The 14387-nt window shown below is 41.6% G+C and overlaps 1 protein-coding gene and 1 long non-coding RNA gene across 3 annotated transcripts in view; one reads left to right on the forward strand and one right to left on the reverse strand.

Moving 5' to 3' along the window:
- The first annotated feature begins 3836 nt into the window (after positions 1–3836).
- Positions 3837–6534, forward strand: LOC148069184 (uncharacterized). Of its 2 annotated transcripts, XR_015713014.1 has the most exons (4): positions 3837–3958; positions 5818–5909; positions 6059–6209; positions 6252–6534. It is a non-coding gene; the product is annotated as an uncharacterized LOC148069184 (long non-coding RNA). The 2 variants fall into 2 exon arrangements; XR_015713013.1 differs by having other exon boundaries at positions 6059–6534.
- A 5437-nt stretch (positions 6535–11971) lies between these two features.
- The window catches only part of stk32c (serine/threonine kinase 32C), a 92574-nt gene continuing 90158 nt past the window's right edge, over positions 11972–14387 (reverse strand). The window contains exons 9-12 of the mRNA XM_087802982.1: positions 14052–14177; positions 13659–13787; positions 12283–12350; positions 11972–12218 (exon numbers count right to left, since the gene is read on the reverse strand). Coding sequence (XP_087659108.1) covers positions 12044–12218; positions 12283–12350; positions 13659–13787; positions 14052–14177 — 498 coding nt within the window. The 3' untranslated portion in view covers positions 11972–12043. The remainder of the gene's footprint in view (positions 12219–12282; positions 12351–13658; positions 13788–14051; positions 14178–14387) is intronic.

A 14387-nucleotide genomic window follows, 5' to 3' on the forward strand; every position in this document is an offset into this window, starting at 1 on the left:
CAGCTCAGAGGCTGCTTAAGACGGGATTACCCGAAGGGCACATGGACGCATGTACGCAGGCCCTTCTTGCGTCTCTCTGGCCTGGACCCGTCCTGGCCCCGGGACTCTATTCTTGGACCCAGACCTGGATTAGTTCCCCGCTCTGTGACGTAGTGCTAATCAGACAGTCTCAGGAGATAGATCCAGACTTAGGGTTTACCTGGAGAGAACGGAGAGGAGGCGACTCTCTGTGAGAAGAGAGGAAATTGTTTACAGATTAGAGGTCGGCAACTCTTGACCTCGGACATGTGCCTGGGTGGGATTAGACACAAATCAAGTATGATTGCAAGTAGTGATGGTCTGATGAAGCTTCATGAAGCAGTGTCATTATTTTCAAAGTCCACTAGATGGCGGTCTCTGAACTATTTTCCTTTGTTTTGAACAACTGTTCTAATGAAACATAATTTGTAAAATGATGGCGCCACCTACTGACCTCTAAACAACTTGACAATGCTTTATGAAGCTTCATCAGACCATCACTAGTCTTAAAATTTACCGCCGTAATCCGAGATAATCCCCGGAGTTCTGGATAAAGTGGGTGAAACAATCTCAAGACATGATGAGAAGAAAGAAAATATGATCTATCTATTTGTTTAGTTTTATGTACTGTATTGGTGCTAATTTCAACCCTCTGTAAGTAGTCATGGACGAATGAAGCTTCATGAAACAGTGTCATGTTGTCAGTAGGTGGCGCCATCAGTTTAAAAATGATGTTTAGTTAGAACAGTTGTTCAAAACAAAGGAAAATAGTGCAGAGACGCCATCTAGTGGACTCTGAAAATAATGACACTGCTTCATGAAGCTTCATCTGTAACAACCGCGCTGAAAAAACAATACATACAAACACTAAACCGTGGATTCTTTCTTAATTTTGGACCTTTTAAAGAGACACTTTACACCCTTATTTTCAAAGCAATTCATTTTAGCATTTCATTTAATAAGATCTGAAATATGCTACTTGATTCTTCCCTCTGATGTTGCAAACATAAACATTTTTCAGAAATACACAACTCACATATGTTGGCATGCACACGCAAACCCACACAGGAAGCGCTATTACCAGACAGGAAGTTCTGACGGACTCGGAGATAAACTGACTTTCTGGCACCGCCTCGGGCGCGTTGAGGTGAAGCCACCTGATGGATCAGAAGGTCAAAGGTCAGGATTCATCATCAGGTCTCGTTTACGATCATCTGCGTTCAGTCGCTGACATACAAACGCACACTCACACACACACTCGTGAGTTGTTATGGAATTATCTGGGACCCCGCGGCGCGTCATCGCGAGGCGGTTGACAGGCACTCGATGATTGATCGCCAGAGTTACTGATGACCACGGCTGGCGGCCATGATGGCGAGCAACAGAAATAGAGAAGGTGACCCCCCCTCAAGCGCGGTCACCGCACCAATGACAAGACTGTCACGCCCGACAGATGGCGTTCGCCCACTGAGGCACTTTAGGGTCTGAATCTTTCTATCAATCTATCACTTTCTTTTTATGAAACCTCAAGTAATCCTGAAATAAATAAATATTTGCAATGTTTACTATTGTCAAGTCAGGAAGGAAATGCAAATATACAGCCCTGTGAGATATAATATTCTTGTTAAAGTATGTATTATTGTAGTTTTTCTTTGACTTTCAACGTGTCTCAAGGCTTGTCCTCGCCGTTAATCACCTTTTGCGCCGCTCTTGATCTGAACACTCATCGTCCAGTGCCAGAGGAAACAGGAATTCAGGTAACTGAAGAATTTTCGATGTCCCGAAGCAGGAGTCGCCAACAAGTTTTAGCTGTTTTTCATGTGAATTGGATGTTAGAGACATGCTAGCTTTCAAGCTAACTCTATGTTTTAGCTTTAACGTTTGTTTTAAAATTGTAAAATTACGTATAATTCCCTTTTAAAAACGATATGCCGTGAGTCAAAGTTGGTGTGACTAAAATCCAGTTTCTGAGTTTGTCATTTTGGCCAAAGTTCATGCAATTCTTAGTATTGTAGCTACAGAGCATTGATACTTACAAAGGTTTCATCTAAATATATGCACAACAGTCTAGTTGCACAGCTGCAATCTGATGCCCCTCCACCCGCTCTCTGAAGCCCCTACTTTGCAGATGGGTATCTGCTGTCTCAGGCCTCTCAAGCCACTTTCTCCATCCTCTACTTTGCAGACAGCCATCTGCTGTCTCAGGCCTCTCAAGCCACTTTCTCAAGCCTCAACTTTGCAGACGGGTATCTGCTGTCTCAGGCCTCTCAAGCCACTTTCTCAAGCCTCTATTTTGCAGACGGGTATCTGCTCTCTCAGGCCCCTCCAGTCGCTCTCTCAAGCCCCTAAAAACGTCAATCGTTGGTCAAATACGAATATGTTTGACAGTCATCATTTATATATATTTGTAATCTAAATGTATGAATATGTCTTAAAATGGAAGTAAATAATGGCGTGACTGTAAATCCAAGTCAAAACTAACTAAATAAAACTAACGTGAGCGTTAAAAAATACCGGTTAAAAATGCAGAAAATGTCAGTTGTTGACCTGAAAAACAACACAGCTCTGACTCATCTTTGTTATAGATTTTTAACTGATGTTTTCACACACTTCCTTTCAGGACTGTAAATGTCACACGTCCTGATCTCCACCTTCACTCAGTTTTGCTTCTTAACACGAAGATCTGCTTAGTTGTCCAGACGATGACAGTCTGGCTTATAGAAGATAACCACGTCACAGCCTCACTCTGTGTGTGTGTGTGTGTGTGTGTGTGTGTTCACTTAGTGAAAAACACAGCCAGAAGTCATCTGAGTGAGACTAGCAGGAACCAATCAATGGGATGGAAAAGGTTATTCTCTGCGGCTCCATCGATTCTGACTTCCTGCTGACCAGAAATGCTGGTGTTATTTAGGCACTTGTTTCTTTTTCCTTTTCACATGTGAGGATGTGGGTGAGAAACTCAGTACTGAGCTGTGTTTTCATCATTCACTGACGCAGAAGAATGAGCTTGACCCATTTGCTACAGCGCCACCTTAAGGCAGCAACTATCCTTTTTTTAATCTCTTATTTTCTGTATAATAGTCTATAATAGTTTATAAATTATTTACTTCCATTCCATACTTGTGGTGTGATTGGTAGTGATGTATTGATGAAGCTTCATGAAACAGTGTCATGTTGTTTAGAGGTCAGTAGGTGGCGCCACCAGTTTAAAAATCATGTTTCATTAGAACTTGTTGTTCAAAACCAAGGGAAATAGTGCAGAGACCACCATCTAGTGGACTCTGAAGATAATGACACTGTTTAATGAAGCTTCATCAGACCAAAACTACTAAAAACTCTGTTGGAGTTCTTATATTTCTATGCATTTGTGACACTGTAAAATACTTTTCTACCTCAAATACAATCACGTTATTACTCAATAAATATGTGTTTTTACCAACAGGAGTTTTGTATTTGTCTCACTCCCTCTCATTGACCTCAATTCTCTTCAACTGTATTGTTTCATTTCATTCAAAATCCTACACATAATTGAAATTGAAACTTTTATTTTCAAAAATGTAAAAAAAAATCCTGTCAATAAAGGGTTAAATATTTTTTTTTTGCATTTATTCACTCACAGAACAGAACAACAAGCCCAAAGATTTACAGTCAAAATCACTTCTCTGGACTCAAGTTGAAGTTGAACAAGCTCGTCTGCTGAAGAAGCAGTTGGTGGCGGAGGGTCTTCAGCAGGGTCCAACCCCCTTTTTTCCCCCCCTGAATCGGACCTCCCCCCTCAGATACCGAGGGGTTCTGGTTTTAATGTTTTCATTAGCAAACGGGGACGAACCAGGGAAGCGAGGTTCGAGAAGAAGAGTTTGAGAACTTCTGCTGCTCGACATGAATCCTCTCTCCTCGCTGGGACTCTTCTTCTTCTTCTTGATTGGCTGCGCACTGGCAGGTACGAAGATGGTGGTGGGTGGGAGGTCAGGGGTCAAAGGTTTAAACTGGAAAATCAGCTCAGGGGATGAGAGGTTTTTTTAGTCTGTAAGGATCATCGTCATTTGACTTTCCAGAAACCTGTCGGTTCTTATGTTAGCTAGTGAACACACACACACACACACACACACACACACACACACACATGCACACACACACACATCACCAGAGGAGCTGTGTGTGTGTGTGTGTGTTCACCGACACATATGTTCCTAATTTTCCCGGCAGCTCTGCTGGCACTTAATCTAATATTTAGTCAACACAGTTTGGGGAGTCGTACCTTCATCCCTGCTGAGCCTGCAGCTTTGTTTGCTCACAACACAAACATCCGGACCAGATCCTCCCGAGCGTGACCACCCGGGCGAAGGGTCCGCGTGACTTCATATCCAAGGAATGGGACCAAAGTTAAGGGGGGTTCGGGGGGGGAGTAGTATGAAACAAAACATGCGGCAGGAGAAGCGTTGTGTTTGTGTTGTTGTGTACGGGGCTATTACTGTTGCTGAAGATTTGTAAAGGCGTGAAAGGAATTGCAAATAAACACGTGTATCTGAACATTGATCCACAAATGCGTAACTCGATATAATCCTTTCACACATTTACAAAGCTTTAGAGTAACATTAATTGCCCCATAGGATTGGCTGTGATGTGACGCCCAAATAACACAACAACAGTACAAGTCTTATGGAAACGGTTTTACAAAAATGACTAAGAGTGAGTTTGTGAGGGAGTTAATCTTGTTTGAACGATTTATTATAGGATTAATTATTAGTTTTTTTTTGCTTTAAATCTGTTTTTTGTAAAGTCAAGTGATTATTATTTATTTCTCTTATCTCCCTGTCTCTCCTTCTCCCTCCCTGATTCTGGTTCTACTCAAGGTTTCTGCCAGCTGAGAAGGACGTTCTATCTCCTGATTGTCGCTCATTGTGATTCGCTGGGACCTTGTTTTTCTCATTTTTTCTTTCTTATACAGTGTTATTTTTTACTGTATAATGTCAAACTTCATCACGCAACTTCACCCATTTTCTACTCACCCTCATGTCGACTAAGGGTTTGGGATTATTTTCAGAGTAATCTGCTGTTTTTAGAGTTATAGACCAAAACATTTGTTCATTTTAATGTAGCGACTGGAGCTCAGTTGTCTTCGTCTTCATCTCTGTCCAAAGAGACACTTAAAAACATCCAAATACCTCATTTTTTTTGTATATTTATATATGTATATATATAATTAATGAAATGTGAAGGAACAAAGACCAGTCTGGCCTGCAGTGACTTCTCAGTTGAACACCTCACAAAACTCCTGGACGCACAAACGCTCCTCATGTTCACCTGGAGTAAGAGCCAGAGAACAGTCTCTGAGAACATGGAACATCGAGGACGCCTCTTGTAACCGGATCTGCTGCTGGCCACAATTTTCTTTCTCCCGCTCAGCCAAAGATACTTTCACATTCTTGGAAGCACTTGTGCTCGTAAATAAGGAGGCAGTTTGATGCCGACACATGATTTGATGTCGCTCTGATTGAAAAACCCTGCGAATCATCTTCTGAGATTTTAAAAAAGTGTCCGACTGAGTTTCTGATGGAAGATGTGTGTCTGCGTGACGTCTGCGGAAAAACTCATTTGGTTTTGATGGGAGATCAGTCGTCGCTCGTCCATTTGTCGCCGTGGAAGCGCTGGAGGGATGAAGAAGTCTCCTGTTGATCGACGTCCTAGAAGGAGCATCAGACAGTTTTATGTTCAACAACATCGTTTCGTGCTCAGCGCTCGCTCGATTTATGTGATTTGAACTTTCTGCACAAAAAACAAACTTTGTGTGTTTTAAAGGAGACGAGTCGGACCGTGAACCTCGAGCCCTGCCTTCAGGTGTGTGTCAGGATCACAACAGCTTCCACAGTCGTCTGGACCAGGTGGAGAAGGTCAGTCTTTTTCATCACTTTTTTCACAATTATTTCAAACATTCTTGTCTTAAATGTGATTCTTTGGCTCCGGGAGGTTCAAAAAGTATCTCATAGAGATGTCCAAATATTCTCCCTCCATAATCTGACCTCTGTTGTCTCTCCATCAGAAGGTGGAGGTGACGGTGGAGCAGCTGGAGGAGGAGCTGGCTGCTCTCCTCGACGTCATTGAGGCGCCCAGGTGGCGCCCCCTTCTGGAGAACACGCAGAAGAATATCGATATCCTGCAGGATCCGCCAGTGCAAGCCTGAGATGAAGGGACGGTGGATGGACCTGTTCGTGTCCAAATATCTACCAACAGTTTCTATAGGTTCGGTACATCGAAAACATACTCTTACGTGGATAACATTTAATCAATAATGAAACTTATATGAAAACAGGAAGAGAAAATGAACATAATGCGAGGAAATATTCTCACTGCTGCCTCTCTTTGTATTGTTTATAAGTTATGTGATGAAATAATTGTGAACTGATGAGACTGAGAGATAAAGAAGTAAAAAATGTGAATGTAAGTCGATAGCTATGTGGGAAAAAACAATCCATCAAAAATGCAAGATACAAAAATCTTGATAATAAATAAATAAAAATCGGAATAATGTCAGAAAAATGGTGTTTATTATGATTTATAAAAGTTGGACTGTATGGTGAATATATAGTTCAACAAACATTGTTTAATATAAACAAATAAAGTGTTATTGTTAAAAATCTATAAGCAATTTGGCAATCAATCTCTTACACATTTATCATATGGTTTTCTGCTGCCTGAAAAGTGTTATAAAAAATCCGTAAATAAAATAAATGTTCTATTTAGAATTATTAATAATATATATAAAAAAGAAACAACAAGGGATTTAAATTGGATTGAATTTTATGAATTGAATAACAATCGAAATGAAGATTTAAATATGAGAAAAGAAATTGTTGCTGATATATAACCCTTGATCTGATCCACTAAATATGTTTAACTGTATATAGTGCCATCTAGTGGCCTTTCAAAATGAAGACACTGTATCATGATACCTCATCTACCCATTACCAGCCTTTTCTATTGATGGGTTGAAGCGTTCAGTATGTGACGCTAAATATCCAAAAATCATACCATAGTTTAATCAAGAGATGTGTTGATGAAGCTTCATGAAGCAGTTTAATGTTGTTCAGAGGTCTGTAGGTGGCGCCATCAGTTTAAAAATGATGCTTCATTAGAACAGTTGGAACAAAGGAAAATAGTTCAGAGACCGCCATCTAGTGGAATAGGACCATCCCTAGTTTAATTTAATGGCCTTTTTTATTATTAAAACACTGTTTTACTACTTCTTAATCTAAGTTTTAGTTGATATCTAAAGGAAACACAAACACAAGAATCCAGTTTTATCTCTTTATCAAAGCAGCGAAGCAGCATGTCGTTGAACACAGATCGAACACTTCCAGGCTTTTTTCTATCCATTTTCAGTGTTTTTTTCACAGCCGTCATAAATCTCGCCGCACAACAACATTATGCAAAATAGAACCACACAGGGCCGGGAGGAGCGAGCGGAGCAGCAGGAGTCACTTCCTTTTCTTTCGAGCTGAGACGGTGAGGAGACGGTGTCGCGGGAGCGAAACGGCATTCAGGACGAAGAACACGTGGAGGTAACACAACGTTTTTTTTGTTTGTTTTTTTTGGCGAGAGCTGTCCCGTCCAAGGGGTTCGAGGAAGCTGCAGGTCAGAGTTACAAAAAGCTACGAGGAGTTATAATACAAATAATTACACCACAACGTTTTTCGCACTCCCTACGCATCCCTCGCCACCTCCTGCAGGACTTCATGCCGAGTATACAGTTGAGTACAGTCACGGGTCACAACACTCAGTCCGGCGGCGTGTGCATGCAACTTGTCCGGGCGTCGGGCGGTGACACCGTTGAGGTACATGCAGAGAAGCACGGCCAGTCTGTGTTTGTTTCGGCAGATCAGGAAAAGATGCAGCTGGAAAAATCCCCGTCGAGAAGCTCATCGTCATGTAGAAGAAGATGATTCTCTTAATTCAATAAGAAGCTTTTTTTGGAAAAATACACTTGGTGTCAGAGAAAGAGTGAAAAATGGATTATACACAACAGGCGCCGGGGGGGTTGGTCATTAGCTTAGCTTACGTAGCCTAGCTTAGCTTAGTCTTGCTCGACTGGATGACGGGTAGTTTCCATTTGAATTATGGGTAAAGCCTTGTGGATTGTTGGATCTTGTTGGCTTCGCTAAAATCAAAACCCAAATTCTTCCACAGGAGGGTCATTAGCCTAGCTTAGATAGCATAGCATAGCTTATGTAGCTCAGTGAGGTCACTCCATGAAACCTGGTCCATTTCCACTTTGCATTAAAATCAAAAATCACTCTTAAGCTAATTTAACCTCCTAAGGCATAAATCACTATTTCCTCAAAAGGCATTTAAATTATTGTTTCACCTCGTAACATACAAGATTCACTCCATTAGACATCATCCATAAATTGTATCTTAATGTCATTTTTTAGTGTCATTAAAATGTCCATTTGAGGTTACAAGTTTGTTATTTAGCAGGAGGTTTAGGGAACCTGTTACAGGCTAGTAAACCTCACTTCTGAATGACTGTAGCTAGCACAGCAAGCCACTAGCTAAGATAGCAAGTATAGCATTACATTTCAATTCCCTTTACTTAGTGGTAACAACATCATTTTAACGGTTTATGTGTATCATGTGTTACTTGGGGTAGGGTTAAGTTATCGACAATCTAACTACCAAAAAAATGAATGAAATAATACAGGCATTTTCATCTGTTTGAGAAAATAAGCATGAAAATATCCCCCCAAAATTCCTAAGACAATAGCATGAAAAACTGAAAGAAAATCCCCCAAAAACAATAAATATATTTTTCAACTAATGAGAAATAATTAGAAGAAAACTGAAAACAAATTGCCCTTTTTTTTCCTAAATGCACAAATTATACTTTTACTTTTTAAAACCTAATTTACTGTAGTGTGAAGGACATTTTGTAAAAAATTGAGATTTAAACGAGTATGCTAGCTTGTAACTCTATGCAAGACATCATCTAAAATAGAAATTGTTACTGTAAAAAGATCTCTAGTACAGATTTATACTTACAATTGTGATACTTTTAAACTTATTATGGTTTTATAGAGTAACCCCGGACGTCATGCTTCAGACTATCATTTAAAAAGCTAACGAAAGCTAAGCTAATCACAGCCTCCATTATGCAAAGATGTGAAAGAAACGAAAGCTCTTTCCCGCGATGTTTACTAGTTCAGTTGCGAGTCGTGTAGTTAATCCCGACACGAGTGGTAGAAATGATCCATGTTGCAGGAGGAAAAAAAAAAAAGCTAATCTACATGGAAACGAAAAAAGGCGTCGACGCGCTCACTCCCTCAGAAGTGATCACGTCAATGGTAGAAAAAAGCTTTGGCATCGATTTGCCGACAAGTTGTGCCCGCACACTTGGAGCGAAGAGCGGCACGGACGGCATGAAGGATCCACTTCACACTCTTCTGCTCGCAGTCCCACATAAAACTGTGGTGAGGTTAAAGTTCAGACTCTATTTACACTCTTTTTTTTTATAGCTTATTAGGCTAGTAAGGTTTAGAAGTGGACGTTTTGCTACATGTTCGCACGACGACGAGCCGGCGTTCGACCGTCGCCCGTGATGACGGGTCTCGACGTACCCGGGACAAGATCCAGAGCCGGTGGAGGGAGAAGATTTTTAGAAGGTGTTCTAGGTTTCCATGGCAACAGCGTTGTCAACTTGAAATAAAACCGCGGTGAGTGGAGTATATGGTGGAGGACGGAGAAAAAGGAACCCGACGATAAAGTTAAGGAGGCTGTAAATGAAACCTTTTGTGCTCGTAGGGTCAAGAGAATTTGGAAATCTGTGCTTGTGGCTGATAACGTATCACCGGTCGGTAAACGGACCTAAAAGTCTACGTGGACTCAAAATGACTAAATAATAGTTTTGGTCTAATGAAGCTTCAAGAAGCAGTGTCATTATTTTCAGAGTCCACTAGATGGCGGTCTCTGCACTATTTTCCTTTGTTTTTGAACAACTGTTCTAATGAAACATCATTTTTTAAACTGATGGCGCCACCTACTGACCTCTAAACAACATGACACTGTTTCATGAAGCTTCATCAACACATCACTAATGAACAAAGGGTCACCAAAGTTTGACAATGAGGTAGGACATTGTGTTCGTGGAACAATTGTGTGCGAGTCGGTCTGTGTTTTTGAACGAAATCCGATTGTAACTAGAAAAAACAGGGTTAGGAGAAATTGATACAAGGTCACAGACATTAGGTATCGAGCCAAGATACGATGTTCGAACAATGCATTCAGATGGTGAAGAAAGTCATGTGTACAAAGTCCGTGAATCTCTGAGAGTCGGGTTATAAAAGGTAACTTGGCTCGATATGTAATGCATGTGACACAAAAAACAAACAAAAAAAAAGATTTATAGTCTCTTATTTTGCCATAATTGTATTTTCTCGAAATGTAAATAAAAATATTCACATGTTTACTTAACAAACGCGTTTTTTTCTTACCTCATAGTCAACTTTCCGGTCTGGCTTGACAGTCCCTTTCATCGCTTTAGCTACTTTTCTAAAACTCTTGTTCTAAAGGTGCGTTCACACCAAGTGGACTGATTGACATTTTAAGTCAAAGAACAGGTTGTATTGCAAACTGTTGCGCTACGATATGAGAACAGAAAGAGTGACACATTTGTGGCGGCAGAGTCACGTCTTCAATGCTTTTCTAAATATCTCTACATATCAAACAATCGAGTCGAAATCTGAGCCATGGAGAAAGGTTACCTTGAATATTACTTTCCCCAATAGTCTGATCCACCATTTCGACTTTCCACTAACCTAAGACCCCCAGCAGATTGAACTAATTTAAAAAAAAAGAAACAACCGAAAAACAGCGTACGTTGCTTTGTTGACGACTACGGCTGAATTAGTTTCGCCATATCGGTGTGAACGCACCTCGAGACAAGTCCCTTCACCTTTGAACAAGACCTTTAGATACCATTTGTATTTCAAGTGATTCTAACTTTAACCTTTTCGTCTCAATGAAGATTATATTGACGTTGAATCAAACCACATGACCTCCAATAAATCCCTTTAAGTACCCTTAAAAAAGACCAATGCTGTGTCTCAAATTGCGCACTTCTCCCAGTGCACTGCTTTATAGTACACTGTTAAACAGCGAACTTACTTGCGCAGTGCTCAAATTTGGACAGTATGGAGAGTATAGTGGACAGTATTAGTGTCTTAAATCAAACTCTGCTGCTACACACTTACAGGAAATGACTCGACAGCTTCTTCTTCTACTACTTTTTTAACTCTGATTGTAACCAGTCGTTGAAACACTATCACTGACACTTGACAGTACTTTTTGGCAATTGAAACAACTTATTAAGTTGTGTTTCATTGTGTTATTATTGTTGTTTTGTGGTAAAAATTGGTGATTTCTCGGGACAATTTTATGGCCATTTGAGGGCTCATTGCGCACTATATTTTCGCACACTACTAATCAGGACACACTTGTGTACTCAAAATATTAAGTGTAGAAGTGCACGATTTGGGACACAGCCCATATCACCCTTAACCTTAAACCCAGACCACGTTCCGCTCCAAGACCTCTCGGGTCAAGAGGTCGCAAACACTTACACAACAACACACAGTAACGAGCCGTGCATTGGGTCGTGCTTGTGTTCGAGAGCAGAAGAGTTGAATTACTCGGGCGTCGCCCCTCGTCTGAAGGCTGAGACGGAAAAAAACGAAAAGAAGGCTATTGCTCTGGATGTCATCATCGCAGCGTTCGTGGATCTTTTCCCCCCAAAAATAACCCTTTCCCGGCGTCATCGTCACTGGAACATTGCATAGAAGTTTAGACGAGCGAAGAAAATCTCTCATGCTGGACCCGAGCTACAGAGGAGTCCAAGACGACAGAAGCCGGTTTTATATTTTCCGAGGGTCCGTCCGGCAGCTTTCCTGGCTACGATGGGGGTCGGGGGTCGGGAGGGGGGGGCGGCGAAGGTGAGGATGTATCAGTTGGCACGGACACCAGGGGGCGCCAGGTGCTAGCAGCTGCCCGGCGAGGAGCACACGGAGCCGCACATGCTCAGTTTGGAGGAGGATTCCGGTTCCGGTTCGGGATTGGGTTCGGGGGCGTCTTCGGGGGCCTCGGCGTCTCCGTCGCCGCTGGGCTCCTCGCTGCCGGCCTCGCACTGGCCCTCGTCCCGACGGCGTTTTAACCTTCAAAACATGACAACGAAAGATAAACAAGTGGGTCGTGGACGGCGCCATCGTCTCCACGTACTTTTCCCGGTTGAAGATCATGAACTCCTGCTGCACCACCTCGAGGCACTCCTGAAGGTAGTCGTTCTCCTGAGGACGGGAAGCATCTCATCGTCAACGTTTAATTAGATGTGACCTCGTGAAGGTCAACCTCAACACTTCCTGCGTCTATTTTCCTCCATCCTTCGCACACGACTCGTGGATCGTCTGTGACTTTTCCCTCAAATTGGATGTTTGGCTCGAGGCAGAAATAGAAGCTCATATATCCTGAAGCAGTCGAGCCCATGACAACAGCACCGGAGGCTTCGTAATTAAATCATCTGGTCACACACACACACACACACACACACACACACACACACACACACACACACTAATGTCCCGAATCCAAGATTGTTGGAGACAAACAGTGACGTTTGCCGATGTCATGGCAACGAGATAAATCATTTCTTAAAGCCTGCGACGATGAAGCCAAAAACAAAAGATCCAGGAAGACTTGTTGTGTGTTTATGTCACAGTGACTTTCTCGGGTCTTTCATAAAATTGTAATTGATTAATTAATTGAGTCTAAGAAACAAGAATTTCAACACACTCCCCCCCCTCCCCAAAGTCAAACTATTAACTCGCTTTATTAAGTTTCCATCATTCATTACATTTTATTTTATTGACGACTCAACAATTGAAAACTTTTTGGTTTATGAGACTTTTCACTGTTTAAATATTACATTTGATTTATTCCATAACTATGTTGATTTGATTTGTATTTTGAATTTTTTTTTCTGTATGATTTTCTTTAGGTTGACTTAGGTTAGGTTTATATTGTAATTTTTCTGGAGGGTGAAAGAGGTTTTAAAATATATATATTTTTCCTCATTATTATCTTTTTTATTTATCAGTATAATTGTTCTTATTTAGTGTTTTATCCTCTGTGGTATTAAATAATGCCCATAATTAAATCATGAGTTTTAATTTTAACATTTTTAATCTCGATTTCTCTAAAAAAAAAACTTTTAATTGGTCCTCTATTGAAATCTTTTTTTTTTTATTCTTAAATAAAGTATTTATATAAAGTTATATATATTATATATTGTAAAATATCTGTTCTCATTTCACAAACAATTGACTTTTTATTTTCCAAATTATCATTTTTCCTTAGATGTTTGCGATTTAATTTACCGTTTTCAGAATTTTTTAACAGTTTGAAGCTTAAAAACTGCATGTATTACAGTCTTGAATCACACAAAACTAAATCAAGATTGTGTTGTTCAGTTGTGTCAACTGTTATCAAGAACTGAAGTGTCAAGGGGGAAAAACAAACAGTCCTGATCTCAAGCATCACTAACACGAGTCCGATGGTCGTAAGAGCCTAAATGTCGTGTGGAACGAAAAAACACTCACAGACTGCGAGTCCTTGCTGTTGTCTCTGGACCGGTTCTTGGCGAGTCTCTTCTTCTTCTTGTGCAGCGGCCGAGACTCCAGGATCATCTCCTCCAGCTCGAAAGTGGGGTCGCAGTGGAGACGACCTTTCTGCGGGGCCGGACGGGCGACAGGAGGTCGTTAGTGACTCACATGCGCGCTCGTAAAACACACACACTCACACACACACACACACACACACAAACACACACACACTCTGGCGTGTGGCTGGCAGCGTGCAAACGTGTGCAGTCAGCTCCAGCTGCATTATTCAGTCGCTACACGTCGCTCATTAGCAGAAGTGCCTGTTTGTTGCTTCGTGTTCACATGTTCTTGGCGTGTTAAAGTGCGGCGTGTTCACGCCACCGCGCTCACGTTGGGAACGAAACCGGCCTCCGTCTTCTTCTCGGACACGGCGTCCCAGTTGACGTCGGCAAGGTAGGGAGAGGTCTGCATGTCGGCCAGGCTGGAGAATCGATGCTCCGGGTTGACGGTCAGGAGCTGCAGAAACACACACACACACACAGACAGACGCACACACACACACACACACAGCTCAGGGCCACTATATGGTCTTCACAAACCCACTTCCCACTCATTGCCAGACACCGCGGGAGGTGAAATCGACTCGGAAGAGTAACAAGCTCCCGCAAATAACCCGGAAAATCTGCGGCTATTTTTAGATTCCCCTGAATTTTTCCACCTCAGACA

Source organism: Callionymus lyra, chromosome 11, assembly GCF_982586985.1.
Source record: "Callionymus lyra chromosome 11, fCalLyr1.hap1.1, whole genome shotgun sequence".
NCBI lineage: Eukaryota > Metazoa > Chordata > Actinopteri > Syngnathiformes > Callionymidae > Callionymus > Callionymus lyra.